Raw genomic sequence first — 27861 nt, 5'->3', positions numbered from 1 at the left:
AATATGTTAATATTTAACATATTAAATGTTTCTTCAGGGGATTCAGACGCTAAATCTTCCTATCATGTGGTGTGGGTTGCAAACTTTTATTTGTTTTTGCACCTTTTATTTATTTGATCAAAAAATCCAGATCTAAGCCAATTTTCCTTTTCATTCCTTCCATCGGACCACTTTTGATTGGGTTCGGGATTAATTAGAGAACAACAGACCTTTTGAATGAAAAAAATATGTTATTCTACCACCACCATGGTGCCTCATTGCTTTTTATGGATGTTGAACATCACACTAGTGCTCGGTGTACAGTGGCTACAGTCCTCATGCAGCGTGTTGTACCTATTAGTTCTTTTATATTGTTATTTAGATTCTTGCAAAGCAATTACCTTAATACCTCAACACACGCCATCTGCGTAAGGCCAGAGAATTCTTTTTAGCTGCTGCAATGGCAAAAACATTTTCTGAAAGGCATGAATTTATAGTGCCTTGTAGTTGTTTTTTTTACTGCATTATAAAGTTATTTTGGCTTCATTAAAAAATTATAAATACTGATAATTGCCAGAGAGCATTTTAACACATGAACTAAGCACATCAGTGCAACTGGCAGCTGAAACATTGCGCAAAAAAAAAAAATTCGATGCCAGCGTTTCATGAAAACTTTCCTTTTTTGCTTTTTCTTTCGTGGCAATTTATATTTTGTTTTCAGATTTATGACATCTGTCAGATCTTAGCTGTTTTTTGTCATTCCCCTTTTATAACAGAAGAGAAGTACATCACAGTGCAGCCTTACTCCAGCGAGGGCAAAGATGAAATTGCTTTTGAGAAAGGAGTCATTGTTGAGGTCATTCAGAAGAACCTTGAAGGCTGGTGGTTTATCAGGTACGCCTCTGCTCGCTTTCTGTGGACATTTTTGTCGTCCTTCGTATGAAAAAAAAAAAAAGGCCAATTTTACGGTTGTCTCTTCTCTCGCCGCAGATACCAAGATAAAGAGGGCTGGGCTCCAGCTTCTTACCTCAAGAAAATGAAGGACGATTTGTCTCCCCGTAAGAAGACGGTCACAGGCCCGGTTGAGATCATTGGAAATATCATGGAGATCAGCAACCTGCTAAACAAGAAGGCTTTAAGCGAGAAGAATGTGCAGACTGAAGGAGTCCTTGAGAGTCCCCAGGTTTCCAGGAAGGAGATCAGCTTGCCGATTCCTTGCACCGAATCCAGCCCAGTTAACGCTCCACAGGAGGGAAAAAGCAAAGTAGAGCCTGCCTCACCGGCCGTAGCCCGGATAGCCCCACATCGAGTGGAAATAGGTCAGTTGTGGTAATTGTATGTTATGTTTTATTTTGAATAACTAATAGATTTCTCTCCATTTGGCTCATCTTTTATTTCTCTCTTGTGATGAATGACGTCTTTTAAATCTCTGAAAATTCTACAAATCACTTTACAATGTGTTTCAATATCTATGCATCGGATGCTTTTTCTTTGTTTAAGCCACACCAAGACATATAGCAAGGTTGATGTGCACACAAATCTACACAAGTACATTATCCTCCTTCCTGGTAAATATAGATGAAAATAGTAACCAAATGCCTATTTTGTCTTCAAATTCTGCTTTCACAGGTTCCCCTGTCCTCAGGCAAAAACCTCCCCCTCGAAGAGATGCAACCCTGGTAAGAATAATCCATCTACTCTCTTTTTTTCCTAGTTGGTTTTATAGCCACTGAGACACATCTCACTAGTTGGTCATCTAAATGTTTTTGCACAGTTTGTTTAGGTAAAGATTCTAAACAACATCAGAAAATAGCCAAGACTTCAAAAGCAAAAATCTCAGCAACTTTATTCTCTTAGTTATTCACCAAAGTGAATGTCATTTAACATTTTGTGGAAGTTGTGAAAAAATAGAATTACAGATTTTTTTTTCTTTTTGTTTTTACTTTCTGTTTACTTTTATTAAGCAAATAAAGCTATCCAGACAATGTTGACTCCTCTATGTGAAAAAATAATTGCAACCTAAATCTTATAATATCTGGGTGGATAATGCTAGGTGGCAACGGCTGACACCGGCATTTCTAAACTGCAGTCAGTCTTTTACATCCTTGTAGAAGATAATTTATCTGCTTTTCTTTTCTACAGAAATGTTTTCACATTGGAAAAATCTCTGAGCATAAGTAGTCTGTCAAATATCCTAATTGGATTTAAGTCTGGTAAATGTCACATACACATATGTGTATTGTCTGAAATCTTTTATCCTACTTCATGCTGTCAGATGGGTACTATAACTCATTTACAATAGAAATTGGGGTTGACAGAGTATGAAGGGATCACTTTTGTGTTGCTTTAAGAGCTTTATTTTATAAATGACATAATTTGAAAAAAAACCCAATAAAAACATTTTTTTTTTATTTTTCAATGTATTTGTTACAATAAGCAAAAACCTACAAAATATATATTTTATGGGTCAACTACTTTTACATAGCACTATATATGCACCTAGGAATGTATAAAATACCATTTAAATTTTAGGTTAACAGTCCTCCAATAATGTAGAAGTAATTAAACCCAAAATGTTAGAGTAATTTTAAAATAACAACAGAATGAATAAAAATGCAAATCTGCTGTTTCAAGTTTTTTAGTTTTAAGTAAAATTACTCTTTAAATGGAGTGAGATGAAATAGTGTGCATGTTGTATGCTTCTTCACTCATTTTCAATAAGTTTAAAAGTCTCTTTTTATCATTTAGGGTTTTCAGCTGCCCTCCCCTCCAGAGCCCCCTGCAGTTGAAGCTGAGTACTACACCATTGCCGATTTCCAGTCTTGCATATCCGATGGCATCAGTTTTAATGGAGGTCAGAAAGCCGAGGTAAACACCCTTCCAAGTTAAAACTATGGAACAATATAATAAATTTAAATACAGTAAATGCACACAATCCTGTGCTTCATCAGTTTAGCATTTCTTCTCAGTCAGAATCATGCTATTAAAAACGTAAACTATTTTATTTGTGTACTTTAGGTGATTGAAAAGAATTCTGGTGGATGGTGGTATGTCCAAATTGGTGAGAAGGAGGGCTGGGCTCCATGTTCCTACATTGACAAACGTAAAAAGCCTAACTTGAATCGGAGAACAAGCACTCTGTGTCGCCCGAAAGTACCACCTCCTGCCCCACCTGTCAAAAAACAGGATTCAGTGGAGACAGCACCTCCAAGCAGTCCGGGATCAGATGCCCCGGAGTCTCCTGTATCTCCTAGTGGGCCAGTTTATGAGGAGCCAGAATACGATGTGCCTGCCATTGGAGATCTGGACCTGGAATCTGAGTTTGAGTTTCTGAGAGGGGAAAGTTCTCTGGTGGACTTTAAGAATGAAGAAACGTCCTCTGAAAAGGGGTCTCATTTGTCTTCCAAGCCATCTCCTGCTTCATCACTCCACAGCGCCTCCTTTAAATTGGGTGAATCATTTGAGGATGGCCAAGAAGGAGAAGGAGAAGCTGGGGGAGAGGAAGAATGTATCTATGAGAATGATGGCTTCCTGCCCTTCAGGGAGACCCCAGAGAGACAGTGCAGCAGAGACTCAAACTTATCCAAGACAAGTGTTTTGTCAGAAAATGGCAAGACTGCAAACCAGGCATCAGGTGGATGGAGACCTGCTGGTAACAGGCTCAAGATTGACTTGAATGGGACTCCACCTTCAGCCAGATCTGAGGAAGCATCCTGTCCCAAATCTGCTTCGTCTGAGTCAACCCCAGATCTCTCCAGACCAAAGAAAGACAATGACGAAAGCAAGATGACCTCCTTCACCAAGTCTTCCTCTAAATTGAGACCTGTGGTGAGACCTAAGCCACAGCTAGCCAAAGCATCTAGCGCAGAGAAGATGGACATCAGCACCTTAAGAAGACAGCTGCGGCCAACAGGTCAGCTGAAGAATGGCACCAAAAGTAAAGGTGAAGATTCTGAGACAGCTTCAGTCATTTCCTCAGAAGATTCCTTTTCATCTCAGAGTACGTCCGATCTCTCATCCATCTACTCCAAAGGAAGCCGAGGTGAGTCTGACATGGATGGTTTCAACCTGTATCGCACAACTGATCCCTATGAGAAAGTTCAAGACTCTGAGCTCAGCTTCCCTGCTGGGGTGGTTGTGGAGGTCCTTGAGAAGCAGGAAAGTGGCTGGTGGTATATCCGCTGGGGAGATGCAGAAGGTTGGGCTCCTACATACTTTTTGGAGCCTGCCAGACAACAAGATGACATGGGAGAGTATGAATCCTATGGTACACCAACCAAACCTGGATGCCTCAGCAAGTCCAACAGTCTCGAAAAGAACGAACAAAGGGTGCGAGTGTTGAACAACATCAACCTGAATTTAAAGAAGGTCATGCCACCCATTCCTTCCAAACCTCCAGGTGGTCTCTCCAAGCCTGCAAGCTTGTTCAGCTCACTTAAGCAAAACAGCACCAAACAACAGCAGGTTGTCAGACCTCAGTCAGTCTTCATCTCAGCTCCAATCCGAGACAGTGCCAGTCCTGCTGTGTCCCTCAGAAGAAATGAGTCCCTCAACTCAACAGACAACCCACGTGTCAGCCCCACAGTGCGACGCAATGCTTCTTTTGGTGCTGTGCCTCGCAGTCTGCCATCAAACAACAGGAACAGATCTGGTACCGGCAGCTCGGAGTCTTTGGGCCTGAGCTCTCCGAAGAATGCCCTTCCAGTGTCCCCAGTGAAACCTAAGCCCCACATCATCCACAATAACCTCAGGGAGGTATATGTCTCCATTGCAGATTACCATGGCGATGAGGAGACTATGGGATTTCCTGAGGGGACAAGTCTGGAGGTTCTTGAAAGAAACCCTAATGGGTGGTGGTACTGCAAGATTCTTGACAATGGCAGGCCAAGGAAAGGATGGGTTCCCTCTAACTACCTTGAGAAGAAGCACTAGATCTCTCTCTTGAGCTAACAGTGCCATAGACATACGTATCCAGTCTTATAAATGCGTTGGTTTACGCTAAAAGGCTACTCCGGTACCTGCATCAATACAAGCAGCAAAGTGAAATAGTAACCAAGCAAAGACAGATTACAACTGGTGAAATGAGTCTACAGTACCTAAGACCTTGCACTTAAAGCTTGGGATTTAGTGATGAAACCAAATAGCAGCAAGAATTACTGAATGTTTGCCAGAAGTTTAAGCACATTACAAAAATATTCACAACCCTTAACGACTTCATGTTACGTAATTTTACGATCACAAACATATCTGTGTTTTATTAGTTTTTGTCATAGACCAACACAAAATATTGCATAGGTTTAAAGAAAGTGATTCAATTTTCATAATTTTTTTAACTCGGTCCCCTTAACTCTAATATCCCTAAATAAATGTAAGTGCTAGTAGTAAATTGTACATAAAATCTTAATAAGATACAGTGAAGTTTGTGATTGTAATAAGACAAACTGTGAAAACGTTCGAGTGTTATGAATACTTTTGCATGGTGCTGTACATTTAGCTTGAAGACTATCTTCAGTTTTCTAATTCTTGAACCATTTTCTGTAACTTTTAAATGCATAACTTAACACGTTTTAAGGAAATAAAGCTTACTGCATGTTTAAAATGATTCATTATATCAACAACACCTTTCACTCATTTTTTTTTTTTGCTAAAGAAAAGCTTTGTTGTCTAAGCTGCTTTGTGTTAGTCACATCATGGTGCTGCATGTTGTATACCGTACGTCTCCTTTATGTAAAGCATTTTATCCATTTTTTGTAGTATTGTTCCAAAGAAACAAATTGTGAGCATCTCAGATTTTCAGTATTTTGATTTTGTTAGTCATTTCTGAAAGAACTTGCAATATCTTTTTTTAATCTATCCTTTTTTCTGCAAAAATGTAATCTTGCATCAGTTAAAAAAATAATTTATTCATTCCTTACACTTGTATTGAAAAAGATCACAGCTTTAAACAGACAGTAACATTTGAATTTCTGCTGGGCAGTAAATTTGACATAACTCTTTTTTTGTTTGGGATGCTCCTTTGTGTTTTATGCCAAATGTGTGACCAGTTACAATAACTGAAGTGCCAAAAATGACTCTAATAAATGCACTTTTTGACATTATGTGTATTTTTTGTTGCACAAAGTTTAATATGTTTTCCTAATTCCACAAATTAGGGACACTTCTTTGAATTATGAGGGGTGAATACAAAAAAAAAATAATAATAATAAAAAACAATTTGAATATATACAATTATTAGTCTTTCTTTAAATACAAGACACAAAAACCTGCATCTGTCAAATTGTAATAAAAGGCAGTCACCTTAATTAGCATTAAAATGGTGATTAAAAGAAGTAATTATCTAGAATAATTACCAATTAATGTCTTGAATAATGAGCAATATAATGACAAGTTATTACAAGACATAATCACTGAGGATCAAACAACAGAGTTATTTCCAACCATGAAAAAGGGAAAATGCTTTCCAATGGATCTTGTCAAGATGAGATTATTGTTCAAATAAACAAAAAACAACAAAATCAAACAGTAGTTTGATTGGTAGTGTTATTAAAATAGATCATGTTTGATTACTTTGCATTAATATCCTTAATCCTAAACAATAGCCATTAGTTAGTTTTAGATTTAGGAAAAGCAGCATGTTTGGCTCACCAAGCTTTTAAATTCATCTACAAATGGGAAATCAAATGGTTTAAGTTACCAAAGTTGCATTTTCAATTTTGCACACCATTATTCTGCAACCGTCAACTGTAAACAGGTTAATGGGAAACTGAAACACTTAGTTTTACAGAGACAGGTGCCACACGTTAACTATTAGATGAAGTCCCTCCAACATAATCAGATTAACTTGCAATATAAGATACGTGAATCAGTATATTAGATTATTTGTGTCATGCTAATCTTGATTGTATCCACATAAATTTGATCATTCTCAAGGTAAGAAACCGCAGAAATGACATAAATGCAGTGCTGCAGAAAATGTTATATCCACTCATAATTTGCACGTGATTTATTTAGTGTCAAATTAATATGGACCCTTAATGACACATTGTCACACACTGAAATGAACAAAACCAATGTATTTTAAAGTCAGACATGAGTTCACATATCTTAATTTATTGCCATTTATACATTGTCAGATTTCTACACACAATATCAAACATTTTTAGACTTTGAGACTTAGACTTTTTTTAAAATATATATGTAAATAAATACAGTATATACTGTATGTGCACAACTGGATGTTATACATGGATGGCTTTTTGGAGGACATCAACAATGTCCTGGCATAATCCCAGCTGCAAATCATTACTTTTATCAGAAATGTTGGGTTTTTCTTTTTAAGTAAGTGGGTTAATGGTATGGACCCGGTTTAAGCTATTCCTACTCAGAAATTCATGAATGGTTGTGTATCTCTGCGGCTACCTGTGTAATTTAGTGGCATGTTTAGAATCATTGTCCAATTTGGAAGACCCATTTGAGGCATTTCTCCTTCCTTCCTCCTTCTTCCTCCCAATCTGACAATGGTCATTATGGTCAAACATTTACATTTTTATTTCAGCAGACCACAGAACAAGTCTCTAAAAATCAAAGTATTTTTACCTGAGTGCACAATCAACATTTTTCTTTTTTTGTTGCTTTCGGACGACTGGCTTCTTCCTTGCAGAATGGCCTTTCATGACTCCTTTCACTCTGAATTACTAGCTTACTAGCTTCTGAGAATTATAGGACAAGGTGGTGTTGTGCCCTTCTCCTGGGGTCTCAGGGACACAGAATCCCCTGGAAACTCACACTTCCATGGTGTTGCCACTTGGTAATTGTTAAAGGGGTGGTATTATGTATTCTCCAGGCAAAGGCTGCCTTTTTATTGCATATCAGTGGACACATGACACATGAGCTTTGTGCATATTTACACATGCACAAAGCTGAGAAATAATCATAAGATTAGTTTGAGTATAGCAATGTTAATAAAATAATGTAAATCAAACCAGATTTTTTTTCATCAATGTTTTCATCAGCTGTAAGTTGAAAATAATAATAATTAACAGAAATGATGGCCTGAAAACAGTCTGTGTGTAAGAGCATAATGTTTTTACCTGTGTGAATGGAGTTTCCCAAATATATCAGCTTTTCAGTAACTTTCTAAACTACTCAACAGGGCTCTATGTGTGTAGAATTACATAATGCAGAACATACTATTTACCACTGGAGGGCAACATTGCACAATATCTTAGTAGGGATTAAACACTATCACAGTAACCTACTTGGGGACTTCATCAGCTTAACAATTAAATAGCGTGGAAGTGACAATGATCAGTTGACACTTTCTAACATAGTTGTGATTGATCTTACAGTTTGTCCAAGACACAAATAGGACAGACGAAGAGATGTCACATCCAACTGAACACCAAACACCAGCTGACCGGTGCAACAAGAAGAGAAGCAACCTAAAAACTCAGGCTCTCTGATGTCTGGTTAAGATTCAGGATCAATACTGCCTGCCGCTATTTTTGAAATCCAAACTTAATACCTTAATAGATGGTGTTTGTGTTTGGCCAAGCAGCTGTCTGGCAGAGATAGTACAACTCCGCTTGAGCATGTCTGGCAAACCCTTTGAGCCTGTAGAAGGCTGGCGGCCAGGTTCACTGAGAGGTCTTAGTGGAAATTCTATGTGTACACAGACACTGGCGAAATACGATGCATTTATGTCACTTTCACAGTCACAGACTCTACCTGCACGTTTCCCTCTGAGAATACTCAACCACGAGTGGCAGCCACCACTGCCCTGTTTCATGTCTGGACATCGTAGGCTATGGATTGGGCCATTAGACAGTGCTGCAGCAGAACCGCAAGGACAGGCCTGTAAATAACAGATGATGTTAGCTGTGGCCAGGTCTACATACCACAAATGTAAACACTTTCCTTGTGAGTTATGGTCGTTTACTAAAAGCTCTTGCCGGTGTTATTTGTATAGTATATGGTGCAATGTTAGTCAAGTACACTTGTGAGAAGGATTGTACAGTGCAGAGTACCTTTTTGGTCTCTATCTCCTTTTCAACTTCAAATTTCTGCTAAGTGTTACCATCAAATATTTGTAAAGCATATTTAGAGAAAACACAGTGACATTTATCCAATCCTATACCCTATTCGTGCCAAATTGACGTAATATTCATGCTGTGCAGAAGTTCTGAACATACGTTTCCCCTTTCATAGCAATTTAAGCCAAATGGCTAGACCTAAATAAAGAATAACCTACCTACACACTTCCAAGAGCTATAAACCTATGTGCTTCTTTTGTGTATGAGTGATAACGTCAAAAGAAAAAACAGCAGAAAGGTCAGTGTTACAGACTTTATTTAACAAACAAAATATAATTCATATTCAGATGCAATTAGATTATTTTAACATCATTTAGAAAGAAAAAAAAAGCAGACCAAATTCTTCTTTTTTTCTGATATACACTTTGTAACATTTTCTGGCTTTTTTTTTACTAGGACTGAAACGATTTGCTCACATGTGGTGAGCAAATCGTTTTGCTCACCACATGTGAGATTTTTAATTTATCAGTTAAAAAACATACAAATGTCTATCCCTTAAAGTGGCATAGTTATGGCTCTTTATCCATGAGAAATAAACCAGATGGGAACGATGCAGCTGGCTTGGGTTTTTGCAAACAAAAATTGTTTCAAGTTATTATTTTATTGCATTGCACTTGTTTAAAGTCTATATTCATATACAGAAACTCACTGGAGTCTATATGTCAAATTTAGATATTTCTACTTCTTGGAAAAGCTCAGCAATTTTTGTCTTGGTCTGACGATTGGAAGTTTATCATTCACTTATCTGTTACTTGATTTGTGAAGTTGTACATGATTAGTAATATATGTTTTTTGGTACAAAGACATAATAGCTGAACTTCCGTGCTGGCTTTTTGGCTTTGCGCTTAGAGGGCACAATTCCAAAATAGGATAGGTTACCTAGATACTGAATGTGAGTGTGCAATGCTTTTTAAATTATATGTGGTATATTCTCAAATTTATCAATTGTGCTTGAAAATTGCACATTTGGCTTGTTTAAACATGTGCTGAATAGGGTGAGGTTGCAGAGTGTTTTTATTTTTTCCTGAACTGTTTGTAACTGGAAAAATATCAGTAAACTCTTCCTATAACTATTCATGCTATAGACCTGTTGTAGCATATTTCTATATTCCTACACCAAAACTATTAAGAGTATAGATACAAATCCTAATTTAACCACACATATAAAAACGCACAACGATTCTTTATAATAACATAGAAAGAGCTTTTGAATGTACAAGCAAGGTTTCAATCCTCACAAGTCTCTCTTTCTAGTACAAATACTCCATATTTTATGTCTTAGTCAGGAAGGGGAAAAATAACCAGGTATGAAAAAGCTAATAAACATTCCAGCGCAGAACAACATAATGTGTAATCGTCACAGGGTTCCTATTTAGACCAGGAAATCCATGCAAGGATGTCATCCATCCATCCATCCATCCATCCATCCATCCATCCATCCATCCATCCATCCATCCATCCATCCATCCATCCATCCATCCATCCATCCATCCATCCATATCTTAGCTGTCTCTATGTTCCATATTTAAAGACCATTATAGAGATGTTTGCTGTGAAAGTGATATTTATAGCTTAAAAAGTGGGAGAAAAATGACAACATTGGAAACTCAAGCCTGGAAAAATATGACATTTTGACACTAAAATATGTAGGAGCTCTTTGTGGAGGATAAAAGAAATACTATGCATACCACCATCAAGGACATATATGCATTCAGTTTCACATAAAATATAGCAAAGTTGTGTTTCTATACTCGAGTGTCAACCAGCTCATGTCTTGAAAACTAGAACCACAAAATAAGGATTCTATGATGAAAAGTAATCTAAACATTACTTTCGGTTTTCACAGTGAACTGCCTAATATACACTCAGAAAATATGAACAAATGTTATACAACATACTTGTAACTGGTAATGCTAATCCTGCAGTGATGAGATGACATGTTATAAAACACAATTTAATATCTACTATAATAAATGAGTGATGCAATTTTTCAGAAAAAAAAACCCCAACAGAAAACGTTACCTATTCAAAGATGATGAGTATATAATACATGAGTAGACACATGAAAATATTATGTTACCTTTTATAGTCAGAGAGCAGCACACAGGAAATGATATGCAAATGAAATTCTCACAGTTGTTACATATTTGTCACTGATTGCACATGAGGACCAGCTATAAGATGCAATGCACAGATATACACCATTATTCAAACAAATATTACTATTTTAATCTTCTAAAGAAGATTGCCGTGTCCCATGTCATGCAGAATGCCATGACATGGCACAAGTAGAGAAGGGTTACAGGCTTGTTAGTGATTCTAACAGTGAATAACAGCTTGATTCAACACTTTAAAGAAAAAAAAAAACAAGAACTTTCCCAGTACCCACCACTCTTTATTTGGATGACTTTTTGTGTAATTACATAATCCAGAAAAGTTACCGAAAAGCCACAAAAGGGAGGGAATGACAGCCAACACCCAGAACATGCATCTCAACTTCTGAGTGAACTAACACTTCATCTTCACCAAAACAGGCACACACTCTGCTCAACCACCTCCTCATCTCCCCCATCTCAGTCTCAAACTTACAGCCTCCTCAGCCTTCATCTTCGCTGATTCACATTCTCGATCCTCATCAAGGCTCACCTTCTCCGGTGACGTCGTTCTCACTTTTGCACCATTTCCACAGTCTCTGCCTGACAACCTCAGGTGGTGGGTTAATATGCAAGACACTCCACTTATTACGGATTTAAGTTCCTTTAAGGTTCTCTGTACCCTTAGTGCTTAGGTTTTATTGTCTGATTATTGCTAAAGGAAGATTTTCTCACCCTCTCTACTTATTTCATTTTTTTTCACCGCCTTCAGGAAATCCCAAAATAAAACTATCTTCCCTTGATTTTTCCCTCAGTTTAGGAAGAGAATCGATTCTTCCTCTTAAATGACTGTCTGACTCAAAGCTTCCTGAAAAGCAGCAGAGTAGCAGCTGGTGAAGCTGGAGATTTATTCTGTTTGTTATTATCCCCGGCTCTGGACAATCTCCATTTAACTTGGATGCAGAGATCATGAAGTGTTTCTTCTGCATGACATGGGACACAGCAGTTTCTTTTCAGCATGAATGAGTTGAGGCATACTGCCATGTTGTTTTTACCGTACCATGTTTAGCTTGCATCTCTGATGGCTTTTGATGACGTCTCCTATTATTTGAACAAAATGTTTTATCAAGCTTCAAGTCCTGTTGTAAGAGTACCTGAGCCAGATTGTCATTTGTACTGTCTTTAGAAAGTCTTACATGGCTTTTTGCGATGTCTTGAGCACTGTCGGAAGCAAGTCTATGTGCTCCGGTAGGTCTTGATGATGTCTTTGATTGTCCGTCGACAGATTGGGCAGCACGCGTTGGCCATCTTCTTGAGTTTCAGCCCACAGGCATAGCAGAGACACATGTGACCGCAGGCGTACAGGACGGTGTCCACCATGTTCTCGTAGCAGATAGTGCATTCGTCACTCCAAGAGCTGGAAGAAGATGGGAATGTAGGGGAATGTGGATGGCTGGAAAACGGAGAGCTTGGGTTTATACCTGAGAAGGAGGAGAGAAGAGACATAAGAAAAAGAGCTGAAATGCTAGAAAAGGTCTAACCTCACAATGCAAACTACAGGAAGCATGGATTTGACACAAGTGTGACCACTAAGATGTATAGGGGTTGTTCTCCTCATCTTGGTATAATGCAATGTGCTTTTGAGAAAACCTTGCTGTTTTTCACACTGAAGCCAACCTGCCACCTGCTGAAACAGTTTTGCTGATCAATGACACCCACAACTTCGCAACAACCCTGCTGTAGACATGCTGTCTCCGTAGCTTGTCCCCATGTAAACAGCTTTGGAACGGCTCAAAGAACACAAAAACTGTTAGAAGTGTTCATCTGGCAAATAAACTCCCCAGATAAAAATTAGATGGCCCAACTCTCTGCTGCACTAAATGCACATTCAGTAATATGTAAGGAATTTACCCTTGTTTGATGTAACTAAAGAAACCTCGGGACAGAACCACTGAGTCTCCTCTAAATGTCAGTCAGTATTTATGTGTCACGTTTTCTGCCACTTTTCCTTCCTCCTGAGACAACATGGACACCACAGATTGCAGCTTCATATCACAAAGGTAAATGTTTCTAAAACAGGCATATCGGCTTTAAAATTGACTAATTTACATTGGACTATAGTTCATTGCAAGTATTCACACTTGTTGACCATTTTCATACAACAAACTGTATAACTTACGCCGACACAAAATAGAGGAGAAAAACTGATGGTTGTTTTCGTAATACTGTCTCTAAATGCGTTGCACATGTAAAAGATGAAAATTATGCTCAATATTTTGGCAAAAATAACTAAGGTTTGGTCAGACTGAACGGAGAACATCGTTTCAACTTCTTACCACAGATTTTCAATTGGATTTCTGCCTGGACTTTGACTCCTCCATTCCAATAAATTAACATGCTGTGAACTGAACCATTCCTTTGTGGCTCTGGCTGTGTATTCAAGGTTATTTTCTTCTTGAAAGTTGATCTGCCAGCACATGTTTTCTTCCAGGATATATTTTATGCATGTCTAAAGCACATGGTTTTCTTGTACTGAAGAAAAGTCGCAGCATTTTGGGGATGGTGTATTCTAAATGTCCTGCTTTACTTGGTGTCTAACCTGTTGATCAAAAGCGTCACTTTTGGTCTCATCCGACCGAAACACTAATTTCTACACATTTGCAATGTCCTCAACATATTTTTTGGCAAAATTTTTATGGCTTCTTTAAATAATTGTTTTCTTCCTCGCATTATTCCAAAGATCTATAGTGTGAAAATCTGAAGAGAATTTTCCATGAAACCTTGAACCAACCTGTGGAAGTGGAAAACAGTGTGCTGTAGTTGGAGTTAAGACTTGAATTCAGACTGATGTTCAGTGTGGTGTTGAGGTTGGACCCAGAGCTTCTACTGCAGAGTGTTGTCGGGGTGTTGGGCGAACACGACGGTGAGCTGGGCACTGATGAACCTTGATGATCTAGAGGCAAAGATGAGCCTTGGATAGAGAGAGGACAGAAAGTTAACATCTGCTTTCATAAAACCAGTCAGAGCAAGAGTTTTACAAGAGCTGATCAACGGTGGATTAGCAAACATTCAGGCAAATGTAACTGTTCTGGTCATCTAGCTGCCTCACATTATTCTTCTATTTCTTTCACACGCATTAACTCCGCTCTATCACCAAGCAGATGACTGGTGAGTCCACAGTGTATGCGTGTGGGTGTAAACGAGTGAGTCACGAGCTTGCACGGCCCCCTCCCTTCCTTTCTCCTTCACGAACCCATGATCCCTCTGGATGAGGTACAAAACAACTTCCACAGACTATCTGTTGTCTGATCCATATGATCCATCCCCATCTGCGCCCAGCAACAGCTGCAGCTGCCATCGGTTCTCACACAGGCCGATCATCTCTGCTAGGTCACGAAAATATTGACCCAGTTCCCTGCATTGTCACAGTCTGACTGATCGTTCACTTGGCGTCATGCACATGACACTGACGTCTGACATCCCTTGCAAACATTTCGCTTGTGCTAAGTGTTCTAGAGGTGATAATGGTGAGAAGCCACAGAAAAAAAAAATACGTCAAGCTTCAGAATTTTATATGGTATACAAATAATGTTTTCTGCATGTTCTGATGTATTGCTCTAAACCCGAATGCCTTTTCTACCACCCATTTTTAACATTGCTCTCTGTTTGAGCTTACATAAACAAATTATAGTAGGTTTTTATGCAACAGCGAGTTTGTTGCTAAAAAGGTCAGGACAGAAAGACAACAGAAACATAAGTCTTTCAGTAATTTATTTGTCTTTAAGGTCACTGTTGAGATTGATGATCGTACCACTTTGCTGAGGCACCGTCTGCCGGGATCACATATTGATTACACTGTATTACAGAGGGGACAGAGGTGCACACGTTCACAGCACCCTTGCATTACCACCTTAAAGTGACCTTTTAGGGCTTTCCACCAAGGGTAAATGTCCCGGTGATCGCTAATAAGGCAGAATGGATAACCTTCATATCCATTTACTTCATGAAGGGCGCCTTTCATCTTCTCTTGGATACATTTATAACTGGTGTTGCAGTATTCGTTGTCTGTTTATTTCTGTTTGAGCCTTTTGTGTTTAGTGCCTTCAAGTTCTTGTTTATAACACGTAGCAATATATCACATTATGAGTACCAGTCAAGGCAAACTGCTTGTCTGCACATCGAGTAGCATTTCTCTGCAAGTTGCAAACTGAGCATTTACTCTCTTGCAGTCTTTGCCAGCTTTCTGGGGGACAGATGTTGCCAAGATGTGTAAAGATTTACTAAAGAATTTAGTCACGGGCAGAAATTTGGGAATCAATTAAAAATAGATGGAGACAATGGGAGGTTTTTGTGATTTAATAAAGTATTAAACCACATTTTTTTCAAATAAAAATTGTTATAGTCTGACATGCGTTTTTATTCAACTCCCCCTTTACTCTGATGCCTATAAATAAAATCCAGCACAGTCTATTGTATTTAAAAGTCACCAGGATGGTAAAATAACAATCTGATAGCAGATGTTGCGTGGAGGCCCCAGAAGTTTGTTAAAGGTTGAAAAACAAAAACAAACAATGCGGATTGAGCTGAACACACACCATCCCAAGAATGAAATAAGGTGATGGCTGGATCATGGCAGCATTTGTAGGATGCTTTTTTTTTTTACAGGAACAGGGAAGCTGTTAAATATGGTGCTAAATATTGGGCAGAACTGGAGGAATATCTATTAGAACCTGGACCAATACAGAATCTGAGAAAAACTTGATAACTGATGTCCACAGATCCTTTCCATCACTTCTTGAAACATAACTCTACTTTTGCTTTTTGCACTTGCATATCAGATTTCCTCACCACATGAAATCACTTGGAGAAATCTTCTGCAGCTGATGAGAAGCTTTCATTGCAAATCTAGAGGCACAAGGAGATCCAGAGTGGACCAGAGACAAGATACCCCACCTGTTGTGGGTCCTGGCTGTGCAAGTTGCGAAGCAGAAAGGATTGCTTGCTTTGCACCATCAATATATGCTGGTACCATTCAATGACAGAAAGCCAAGTGAAGACACTGGGCTCTGAGTGGAACACATTTTTATCCTTCAGAGACAAGTGCGCTAGTTTATGGCACCGATGTTGCCCTGTAAGGGGGGTGGGGTGATTGGTCTTCTTAATGTTAACTTTAGTGGCATGTGTCTAGGAAGCATTCCCATGGATGTCAGGATGTTGCTTTTCGGAGTAGAGCAAAACAGTGTGTCAACAAGAGGAGTGTTACCTATCAGAGCTGCTAACAATTGCATTGTGATGTATATATCATAGCAGCTTCAAGATAGCAGCTAAGGAGGAAGTCATGCAAACCCACAATGATGGCGATACACGACAACATCAGGAAGTTAAATGTCGAACATGAAATGGTTAAATCTTACTTTCTCAGATAAAACAGACAAAGTGATCATGTGACAGTGGCAGAATCCCATCTGTTCCACCTCAGAGGCTTGACAGCACCCAGCCATGACAAACTGTCACTTGCTTCAGTGGCTAGATGTCTCCATGGCAACTTATAGCATGTAACTGCAGAGGCTGTGGGTGAGTTTAGACATCCAGTCACACACACACACACACACAGCTGGAGTGGGTAACGCACTAAGTAACGGACCCCAAAGAACCAAAACGGGGATATGATTTGGGGTGCAAAATAAAATGCAAATAGGGAAAAGAGGAAGTACAGAGGCAAAACTAGTGTTACTGGAACTGGCTGTGGGTGGAAAACCCAGCACAGCAAATCTCCAAGCAATTACATTTTAATAATGCATCAGGAGGGCATCATAAGAAGCTATCACAGGCTGCCTCCTGATACATAATGCTGGCTGCTGGGAGCCCACGCAAGACAGAAATAACCTCCCGAGTTCTCAGTCTGGCTGACTACACGGGGGAGTGGAGAGGAGAGCAGAGCATCCAGGAGAGGTTTGAGGAAGAAAATTAGGAGAACTGATCAATTTTAGTTTATTCTAACTAAAGTTAGAATAAACTTGCTGAAAGTCATTGAAGGTGACTTTCAGCAAAAGTCACCTTCAATTATTGATTTCCTGTGAACGAGACACCTGCTCTGCTCAGATGCATACATTACTAGTTTACTGAGCAAGCCAGCAACAGTGGAATAGGGAAATGTGGCTTTTAAATAATGTATATTTTTTTAATTTGCTGTGATGGCAAACAGATTGAAAAAAAACTAAATTTGTTCTCGTAGTACTCTCTAGTTTACCACACACTCTTGAAAAGTCTGGAGAATGTGGTATTTCATCTTGATTGTCCAAATGCGTGTCAAAGAAAACAATATGGGGAAAAAAAACATCTATTTCGAGACTTAAATTTCTTCTTCCGCCTTCTAAAGGGTAAAAAAAGACTCAAAATGCTCACTACAAAAGTGTAAATTTTGAATGACATACTTTAGCTTTACAAAACTGTTAACTGTTGCTTTATCATACTGAAAATTTGAAAAAAAAGTACTTAAATTAATTTTTTTTATCATCTTTATTGGGACAGTCTGCTTTTTTTATTCAGAGGCTTTCAAGCATCTCAACTAGAAGTGCTGATAGTTGTGGAGGATGTGATTCACAACAACTACAATAATTTGGACAAAATAACTTTGTTGGACAATCTCTGGAGAGAAAGAAAATATCTCCACTTTTCACTTTTCAGTATGAAAAGCCAGAAAAAAAACTCGGTACATGAAATTCAATGTGCCTTCAGGCGAAGCCTCGATGAATTTGTGAGTTCTGCTGAAACAAAACACAGAAGACACATTCTGTTTAACTGAAGGTTCAAAACTAAACGCCATGTTCAAGTCACAAGAGCTGCATTCAAATTACCGACTGATATTTCAATTGATAAAAAGTCAGAGAGCAGCCCAGACGGCAAAGGAGGAGAAACTTTTTTTTATGGTTTGAAAGAGTGGGAATTAGTCCTCCAAAACGTAATTTAACAAATCCGTGCTGTATTAATTTCTTAATGGAAAGCTGCAAAAGGCCTCCTTTGTAGATATTTGGAAGACAGCAGGGGAATTAAAAGCCAGCCTGTTGATAAAACTACAACTTACCGTTCAAGTCAAATCTTTTTGACTGAAGTCCAATTACACCCTTTTCACCCCGCACCGCAAGCATGATTTCTTCTTAAATCATATTTTAAACTTATCCTCTCAGAATGTAGGAGCACCGGTGGTGTCACATGTGAATCAGGAATATATAACTGGGAAATATAAAGCCTTCGAGCTGAAGGCTTTATATTGAAGGTTTGGTTTAACACTTTTTCCAGATTATTTCTGAAAGATTACATTCCACTTTTCTTCTTGAACTGAACTTATGTTATGAATTATGGTCTTAGAATACGATGGCACACTATTGCTACTACCATAATCACTATTATTATTAGGTAATAGCAGCAATTACAGCAGTATTATTATTATTATTATTATTATTATTAATCATAACTTTAATGCGCAGACATAAAACCACCTTGCTATGTAATTTTCACTTTAAATAATTATTGTTTTTCAGTGGTTGCTTTCTTTTCTGTAATTATGTGTTTTTTTGACGCCTGGTAATTCTGTCCTTGTAGTTTTGTAATGTAATATAATGTAACCTATTGTGATAAAAAAATGTAAGAAACACTGAATATAAACCTAACACAACTAGCTAAATGAAAAGGATCGAAACAAGGCAAGATGAGTGTACCTAAAATTCTGAGTTGAGTGATGGATCCATGCAGGCCGTAGAACATCCAGAGAGGCCTGGAGTTATCGACACAAAGCGCCATTCCTGCACTGCTCCCATTATGGCTCATCATAAGCTCCCCCTCTGCATTCACCACAAAGCTCAAGATATCCCCACTGTGGAGTTGCACAGCCACCCTGCACACGGCCCAGAATTCCTTGCGGTCAACCAGGGACTCAGGGTTCGATGGGAGATCAGTGGGCCTGAGGGTTGCCGGGTTGCAGGACGTCACGCCGTAAGACAGAGACCCCGCCCGGCTGGCTCCTGCTTTCACCTTCACAAACACAATCTCCGAACAGTGCATTGGGCGGCTGGTGAACACCAGGGTCCTCTCGTCGCCGCGGTGATCTGGTCGAGCAACCGTGTGCTTATCAAGCGCAGTGACGTGGAGGCCATGAATAGTGTGAAACTGCAGATCGGTGTCCAAGTGGCCAGGCAGCAGCAAGCACTGCTGCGAGTTCTGAGAGTTCTGAGGAACATGGCAGGAGGTGGAGCTCAAAGGCTGGAGTTGTTCCTCTTCATCGCCCTCATCGTCCTCTTCCTCGAGCTGCATCTCTTGCTGCTGCAGGCTCAGGTCACACAGACTAATGGTGAGGCGAGGGTCATGACTGTTCCGCCGAGCTGAAGACCGACGGGTGGCAGCATAGGAACGAGGACGCAGGCAGTTCAAAGGGACCATCTCGCTGTCTGTTCAAATACAAACCACACATAAACACAGAGTTATGTAATCAGCTTCTCAGTGGCGTGAAAAGCTTCATTTGATCATCTCACAGTGTTTTTATATGCTTCAAAATTTCACTTCGACAAGATTGTAATTTAATCTGCATTTTGGCTGCAAGAAAAATAATTAGTTTTTGCAAAAGAAAATCAGTGATGTGATTAATGCACGCTGCCAGTCAGTTCTATGCAGTTTCTAAAAGAGTTCAGTTGTACGTTCTCTGTCATTCATCATCACCGCTTTCGCAAGGAACATGTTGCTATCAAACCTCTGCGTTTTGTAACATATTCATATCCAGTAGAGATGATTAAAACCCAGCCAGACAAACAAATGCATCAGCGTTTACATGCTTAGAGACACATCAGGACTTTAAGTGGAGGGCCAGCTGTAGCTGCAGGCCAATCGCTGCACGGTAAGAATAATAAAAAAAAAAATTAAAAAAAGACGTAACAGGTTTATGTAACGTTCAAAGAATAAAAGATTCCGTTTTTCAGCCCACCTCTCCTGTCTGCACCTCGGGGTCCTGTCGCTAAAATGTATCCTCCATTCTCAAGCCTTCATGCTTCATGCCTTGCAAATATATTCAGACCCCTCAAAACGTGTTATCATTTTGGGTGAAATGTCAATGCATTTTATTTTGTGAAAGAAAGGAACAAAAGTAGTCCATGATTGTGAAGTACAAGAAAAATGGTCTGTGGTTTATTTTTAAAAAAGCCATTGGAACGCCATTAGTCTGCTCTAGAAACAACACAGACTGGATTAAACCTTAAATTTTGCGTCAGATGTGCAGTAGCATTAAAACTTGTACGTTGCTGTGATTTTTCCAAACTTTCTTTTTAAACTTTCCCACTCAACCAGCTGATCCACTGAATCTTGTGTGGTACCACAGTCCTGAAGTGTCAGTAAGCTGACCGAGCAGCAGTGCTTCATGTATCTCTGCAAAATGTTAAGACTTTTTTTTGTTACACGTCCAAATGCTACAGTAAACAATTTTCTGACAGTTGAAAAGGAAAGGCATTCTGAAAACTGCATATATGCTGCATGCAAATGTTCATTCCTATGGTAATCTGGATCACTGTAAAATAGAAACCACATGGGAACATCTGTGCCAAAAGAAAACAGAGACAGAACGTGCTTTCTACGCACACGGCTGGTCCAAACCGACCCACATAGTGGCGCGCTTAGAAACTCTGTGCCGATTTTACGACAGGCTAAAATTAGTCTTATTGGACATCTGAGGAGAGCGGGGGGGAAGGGGTGCGGTTGAGGGTGATTGACACGATGGCGCTCAGCCTCGACCCGCTTCGGGCTTCCCCTATGCGGAGTGAGAGAGGAACAAGTGAAAGTCAGGAGGAGATAAGACGAAAAATAGCGTTGGGTGGACACTTGAGAGAAAGGGCACACCTCACCACAGCTCCTCTTTATCACCCCACAGACAGCAAATCTCCGGCCGACCCACTGATAAACTGCTGGAACTTAATTACTTCCTCTGTCAAGAGTGAGCACAAGCAGCAATGAGGCTCTTATTATTAGCAGCCTTATCATCTTCAAGGCAAAGCTGGCCGACGATGGAAGGCAAGAGATCATTTCTATTCTGGCACTGATGGCTTCCAACGGTTCACGGTCTCTGTGTTTTCTGAGAGCAGTGGCGTATTTACGTTGACGTATCAATCCGCTGGGTAGAGAAACATGGACAGCGAAATTAGATACGACAGAAAGAATGTCGAGAGCCACGTGAATATGTATGACTTTCTCTACGCTTTAGTATTTTTGACAAAGTCACACATTTGTCAAAAATAAAAATCCCCAGTGTATCAAATAATAATAATAATAAAAAAAAAGGATAGAGGGAAATTTAATTTTTCCAAATGTTTGGAAATAAATTAAAGTCAACGATTGTTCAACTAACACATGACTCCTTAAAAGACAACAAAAAATAATAAACCAATAATGTGTCTAGTATCTGTGTGTGTTTGTGTGAGGAAGACGGATATTTTACATACATCTCATCCACATTCAATTGCTGGTAGAAATCTGTGACTCTTATGCAAACAGTCCAACCCAGAAACAATTTCCCAGTTGTACTTAACAAACAGCACTTTTTTTGCCATTTACTTTCTCAATGGAAAGCCAGAGACCTACAAGTACACGCAAGCACACACACACACACACGCACACCCCCGCACACACACACACACACGCAGTCACGCAGGTGCGGACATGTTATTTATTTATTTTTGCTCTGTTAATTATGTTAGAAAATTAAGCGAAGTTCCCACGGAAAATTTACAGCAGATTCTCGGCACACACATTTGGAGCTCTAGGAATTGGCAATATCTGTTTTTTTCTACTAAACATGATGGTAATTATATTCCACTTTGACATTTTAAAGTTCATGTCCTTGAAGCATTCGAGTAACAACCCAGAATCACTCTTTTTTTTCTTTTGAACAATACTTATGTGATTAAGTGCACAGTTGAAATTGCCCTGCTAACATTAAGTGGTCTTTAAACAGCTCCAGCCACTCATTCTCAAGAGAAAAAAAATATTTAAATACAGGAACACATACCAGACTGACACTGCAGGGCCAATGACTGCCCTTTTGGCTTTGGCTCTTAATATTACCTTTGTTGAAAAAAAAAAAGTGTAACCAGACCCTTTGTAGACACTGTGGGGAAATGTCTTCATAGGAACTGCAGAAACAAAAACAGAGACAAACATTCATCCACCTGCTATGGTTCCCTACCCCTAACAAACAAGTCCCAGGCTTCAGGACACAGGAACTCTTCAACTAATCCGGAAAAACCAGTTCCAGGAAAGTCAAAGTGGGAAAACAAATAAAATCTGGAAACCTGTTTTAAAGTGAGCATGTGCCAAGATCAACTGCTGCGGTTTAAAAGCACATTTTTAAGACCAAGCTGCCAAAACATTTGGTCCAATTCCATCCATCTCGAAGCATTGCAGAGACACAAGTATGCACGATAGGATAGCAGATACTAGTGCTGCATGAAGAGGTTTTTGATTAGGATTAGGTGGCATTTAGGAGTTTTAATAGCGTTAAAATCTCTATACAAGGTCAGCTGGGATGACTGTCTGCATGAGTATGTTGCATGTGAGTTTGGGTATTGGTCCTAAGTATAGAAAAGAACAGGGGGGATGTCCAGAGATCTGCCTTACTAGAAAAAGTGAAGTCATCTGACATGAGAGAGATTGTCCCAAATAGCAGAAGGAGCTTATACTTGCAGAAAAAATACAAAAAAAGAGGAACAAGGTATTTAAAATCCAGAATACAAACATACACACAACTGTTTGTTTAGTGGACCTAAATGACTTGATCAGACTGTTACACTCCATGAGATGATCAGAACAATTGCAGTAGTATAAACAGAGTAATATGTTGTTTGTGATAGATCAAGTCAAGTTTTTTATTTGGCACCTCCTGTTTTCTAATTATGGATCAACAAATGGAAAAATGAGAAGCAGTTTTTGGAAATTTGTTTGCAGAAAGAGCTATTCCAATTTAGCCATGAACTGGTTACAGGTATGCAAAGATTGTAATTATCATTCCTAAGATTTAAAGTTTCTTCAGCTGAAAAATGCAGAAATATTTTGATTCACTCAACATATGAAGCACAGGGTAAAGCAGTGACCCCCCCCCCCCTCACATATCGGTGAATATGCTTTCTTACAGCGAAATAGAGAAACTGGCTGACAATACTTCTGGGTGTGAAAAACAAAAACATAGACACTTATGTTATGGTGAAAATCCGTACAGCAGCACCGCCCAATAATTTTCTTCACATGAAGTCATTTTGTAACTATATTTCACAATCAAGCCAGTTAGTGGCATGTCTGTTCAGCAGCCCACTGCTTACCAGCAAATTTTATCTTGTTACTTTTGGATTACAGTATAAACATTAAAAAGGTCATAATTTCTTCTCAATAATTATGTCAAAAGTAATAAATTAGTGTTGCTTTTCTGCATCAAACATTGGGAAAAAAACATGTAATTATATGTTGCTGTTTTAAATCTTTGTCTTAATACTGCAAAACTGTAATATTTCCATGTCAGCCCATGCTTAGTTAGATTTTCAAGGAAATACTTTTTGAGTGCCTTGACATGCACTTTCACACAGCCGTGCTTGTTTTCAGCAGATCTATGCTGAGTTGATGAAGTGTCTAAATCTGATCTCAATTTAAAACACATTTCTCCAATTATTCTGATTTATCTCAACATTCTGGTCGAAGTTATATCTTTGAAAACTTTGCAGATGGACATATTTGCTCTCTAACATACATTCTCCTCTTTCACTTGGAGAGTTGACCGTTCATCTGAAAGTGATTAGCCCTCTCTCCGAAGGGTTCCCCCTGACCGCCGCAACTCCCAGGATCCAAACCTGACAGGCTCCATTACCATTTCTATTTTGATTTCCTGCAAATCCGTTCGATTCCACAAGGGTCGATAAAATTCCAGCAGAGCCGCAATAGCCTGCCCGGGCGCTTTTATTTTCGTTCCGCAAATCAGCTGAATTCCAAGTCCTGACATCACTGGAGACAGAAGTCTCGTAAATCCAAGGACTTATCATATGTGCATGATTTTAGACATTTGGTCTCAGGACTGTCTTCCAATATCTTGCTCATATCGGGTGTCTTTTTTTTTTTTTGCCAACCATCTAGGGGATTTTTTCTTTCTTTTATTTGAATCCCCATTGTTTGCAGTTCCTTGCATTTACTCTCCCTGGAGTCCACACATTCAGCACAAATAACTAAAAATATGTAAAGTATATATTAACTACAACAATAAACACATACGGATTCAAAATAGAGGCCATAGATTAAAACAAAAGGAATCATATTATGAAAGCACTTTATTACTTTATTTTGAACGATTTGTAATTTCTGCACCATATTTCCTCGGGACCTTGACCACACCAACGAAAAGTGATCTAATGACTAAACTTTCTTTACTTGGTCTATTGTTGCATCTTTAATAGCCATATTTAACTCTGGATGTTCCCCTCACCAATATTTAGACCCTGTTATTGTAGATGTAGTTTTTTTCACAGTCAAAATGCATTTATTATTACTCTCCCTATCAGTTACTTTACCCTGCAGTTCCTATATCTGTTTCTATTTTAATTTCTCACAACTGGAATCATAACTATACACCTCAGAGCCAATTACATACACAACAGCTGCTCCATTTTATAAGCAAAAAGGAAAATCATTTAGAAATAATAAAAATAGCAATGGGCCTAAACAACATTCAGTTTTATCCAGTTTAAAATCAGGTTTAAAATGCTTCAGAAAACTGATTAAGAAGGTTAGTTTTGTTTAAAGTTAACACTCATTTTACCAGTTGTGTTATGCGAAGAGGAGAAGGACATTATGTTTTAATGAAATTTGAATGTGCCGTCTACCATTGAGCAGCTGCGTTAGTCCATCTCTTTAGGAGTGTGAATATTTGTGTTATTTGATCCTCTGGTGTGCTGCATGCCTTAAGAAAGTATTTGTCTCTTGCCTGAATGTATCTGACCTTTAGGGCTCTCTATGCCCCTCAACTTTACATACATATTACATTACAGAGAAAAGTGATGTACTTTTTAAATATAAAACCTGGTAAGCTGGTCAGAAATAAAGGGGAGATGAATGGAAATAAATACCAGAACATTCTGGAAGAAAATCTGTTAGAAGCTACAAAAGACTTGAGACTGGGATGGAGTTCAGACTTCTAGCACAGTCAGAGTCAATGAAATGTTTTATAATAAAGTGTAGGCATTTATTAGAATCACCTACTTAAAGTTCACATTTAGATACAACTGAGGACCATTTTTGTTGAGCAAAACAATATGTTCATAGAGGCTCTTCATGCAATCTGACTGAACTTGAGGCATTTTTCATAGAAGAATAGGTTTTGCCAACCTGGTAGAGGCACACTGGCTTCACAAAGCATCGACTCAGGAGATTGGATTAAAGAACCCCTTGCTGTATGCCGCACATTTCAGATGCATTATGTGCAAAGGTTTATGAAAGACATGCAAAGAAACTCTTGTGCTACTTTCTGCTTTTCTGTCACATAAGAGCCCATTGAAATACATAGAGGTTTGTGGTTACAACTTGTAGCTAGTCATACAAAAACATGAGAGAAAATTTTACTTTCACTCCATCAAGATGAAACTAAAACCAAAACTATTTTTGAAACCTAACAAAAGAATATAAAGCCTTAAGGAACAAAGGTTATGCTTTTTAACTATATTTAATTATGAAACAAAGGTTGCTAACTGAAAGACAACTGGAAAAAGTGTCTTGAGCTGCAGTTATTGCATACGGCATATTGGGTAAGACTTATGAGGTTCAGAATAATATATATCTCTGTAGAAACGCATAATTTTATCCCAGACTTACCATAGTAACCTCTAGCGTTGTAATAGTGTTACATGGAAATCTCTTGTCCTATTGACCTAAACTGATGTTACAAGCTGCAGAAATTTCCATAATAGGAAAATGTGGGACAGGGCAGAGCATATTCTCGACTGTAATCAGGTTTAATAGCAAGTCCCTTAAAACAGGATCATTCATGTGATTTATATGTGTTATCTTTAAATTCCGAGGAAAGGTTCAAGTAGAACAGGGAGCGAAACAGGGAAAATGGTGGAAGGCTGCAGTATGATGCATGATTTTAGCTTCTTTGTGCCAAAAGATTTCAGTGAAAGGAAATTACTAAGTGTTTATAGTATGGAGACATTTAGCATATCTTTTTGCCTCTCTCTCCCTCTTTCTCTCTCTCACCGTCCCGCTGTTTGCCTTTGGCTTCATATACAGTTTTGATAAATTATTTTGCATATTGTGATTACCAAGGCGAATTTTTAGCATATTGTTTTTGGCGGATTTGGCTTCAAGCACCAGACCAGAAATCAGATGTACTAGTGCAGCATCAATTTGCAATAGTTCAGGGTAAGCAAACCCCTCTGGTCTATCGCATGACTTAATTCATCAAAATTAACAAAAGAGCTTTGTTCACTTGCTTTACTGGAAGAAATAGGTAAAAACTGCAACTACATGGTGTAATACACTTATTGTAATCAGAGTTCAAGTACAACAGAGGTGAATTTTAACTTTTTCTCCTCCAACATTTCATTTTAAGCTGCCATCAGAACAACCAAGTGCTATAAACCGCATGTGGCCTGATCACAAATCCATCCATCCATCCATTTTCTTTACACCCTTGTCCCTTGGTGGGGTCGGGAGGGTGCTGGTGCCTATCTCCAGCTAACGTTCCGGGCGAGAGGCGGGGTCACTCTGGACAGGTCGCCAGTCTGTCGCAGGGCAACACAGAGACACACAGTACAAACAACAATGCACACACACACTCACACCTAGGGGCAATTTAGACAGACCATGTTTTTGGACTGTGGGAGGAAACCGGAGTACCTGGAGAAAACCCATGCATGCACAGGGAGAATATGCAAACTCCATGCAGAAAGACCCTGGGCCGAGAATTGAACCCAGAACCTTCTTGCTGCAAGGCAACAGCTCTAGAAACTGCGCCACTGTGCAGCCCCTGATCATAAATCCATTTCTATATTTAAAACCTTGAAATCCACAAATCCAACCCAGTGACAGGTCATCTAATCTATGTTGACAAGTGAAACAATAAGTGTTGTAGCAAGTGGCAGGAGTGTGTAGCACTCCAAGAGAAAGGACAAAAATAAACACAAAGCCAGGAAACAAAAGCAGTCATGTTCAAATGGCACTAAACACGTGCATAGCACCGAGTTTCTCATCGTTTCATCTGGACGCTAAACAGGTATGCAACAAAGATAAACAACACGAGCAAAAATAGTTTCAGTTTTCAGTTGAGAAAGATGAGATTCACACAATGACAAGTGTGCAAGGAAATTTCAGAAAAAAAAGAACGAAGACACAATTCATTGGAAACATACCTCAACCAGCCCCATCATGTTGCGTGTTTCTTAGAAATAAGTGGAACAGATCTGAATAACAGAAACAAGGAATTGCACCAGTGTTTAAATGGTAGACTTGTCACAGGTTTTGCTTGACCCTTGTTGTGAATTTCAAAACGTTTTTTTAATAACACTAGACTGCTTGCAGTGCACATAGTCAGTTCAGATCCTCAAACTAATTGAGACAATGAAGTGCTTTATTTTTGCTGATAAGATATAAAATTGTGACATATCTCCACGGACTAATGGACTGTTGCT

The 27861-nt window shown here is 38.9% G+C and overlaps 2 protein-coding genes across 6 annotated transcripts in view; one reads left to right on the top strand and one right to left on the bottom strand.

Annotated features, from left to right (window-relative positions):
- Positions 1–6074, top strand: part of LOC103476782 (SH3 and PX domain-containing protein 2A-like) — a 52864-nt gene extending 46790 nt beyond the window's left edge. For all 4 annotated transcript variants that reach the window (XM_008429359.1, XM_008429357.1, XM_008429358.2 and 1 more), the window contains 5 exons: positions 756–873; positions 970–1298; positions 1609–1658; positions 2728–2847; positions 2998–6074. In XM_008429359.1, the coding sequence (XP_008427581.1) occupies positions 756–873; positions 970–1298; positions 1609–1658; positions 2728–2847; positions 2998–4911 (2531 nt within the window). In that variant the 3' untranslated portion in view covers positions 4912–6074. The remainder of the gene's footprint in view (positions 1–755; positions 874–969; positions 1299–1608; positions 1659–2727; positions 2848–2997) is intronic.
- Positions 6075–9310: 3236 nt separating this feature from the next.
- The window catches only part of LOC103476780 (E3 ubiquitin-protein ligase NEURL1-like), a 38591-nt gene continuing 20040 nt past the window's right edge, over positions 9311–27861 (bottom strand). For both annotated transcript variants that reach the window (XM_017309139.1, XM_008429356.2), the window contains 3 exons: positions 18883–19608; positions 13956–14135; positions 9311–12645 (listed from right to left, as the gene is read on the bottom strand). In XM_017309139.1, coding sequence (XP_017164628.1) covers positions 12401–12645; positions 13956–14135; positions 18883–19608 — 1151 coding nt within the window. In that variant the 3' untranslated portion in view covers positions 9311–12400. The remainder of the gene's footprint in view (positions 12646–13955; positions 14136–18882; positions 19609–27861) is intronic.

This window comes from Poecilia reticulata, linkage group LG15 (genome assembly GCF_000633615.1).
Source record: "Poecilia reticulata strain Guanapo linkage group LG15, Guppy_female_1.0+MT, whole genome shotgun sequence".
NCBI classification, from domain to species: domain Eukaryota; kingdom Metazoa; phylum Chordata; class Actinopteri; order Cyprinodontiformes; family Poeciliidae; genus Poecilia; species Poecilia reticulata.
Note: the sequence above shows the minus strand (reverse complement) of the source record. Positions and strands in the feature narration are given on the sequence as shown.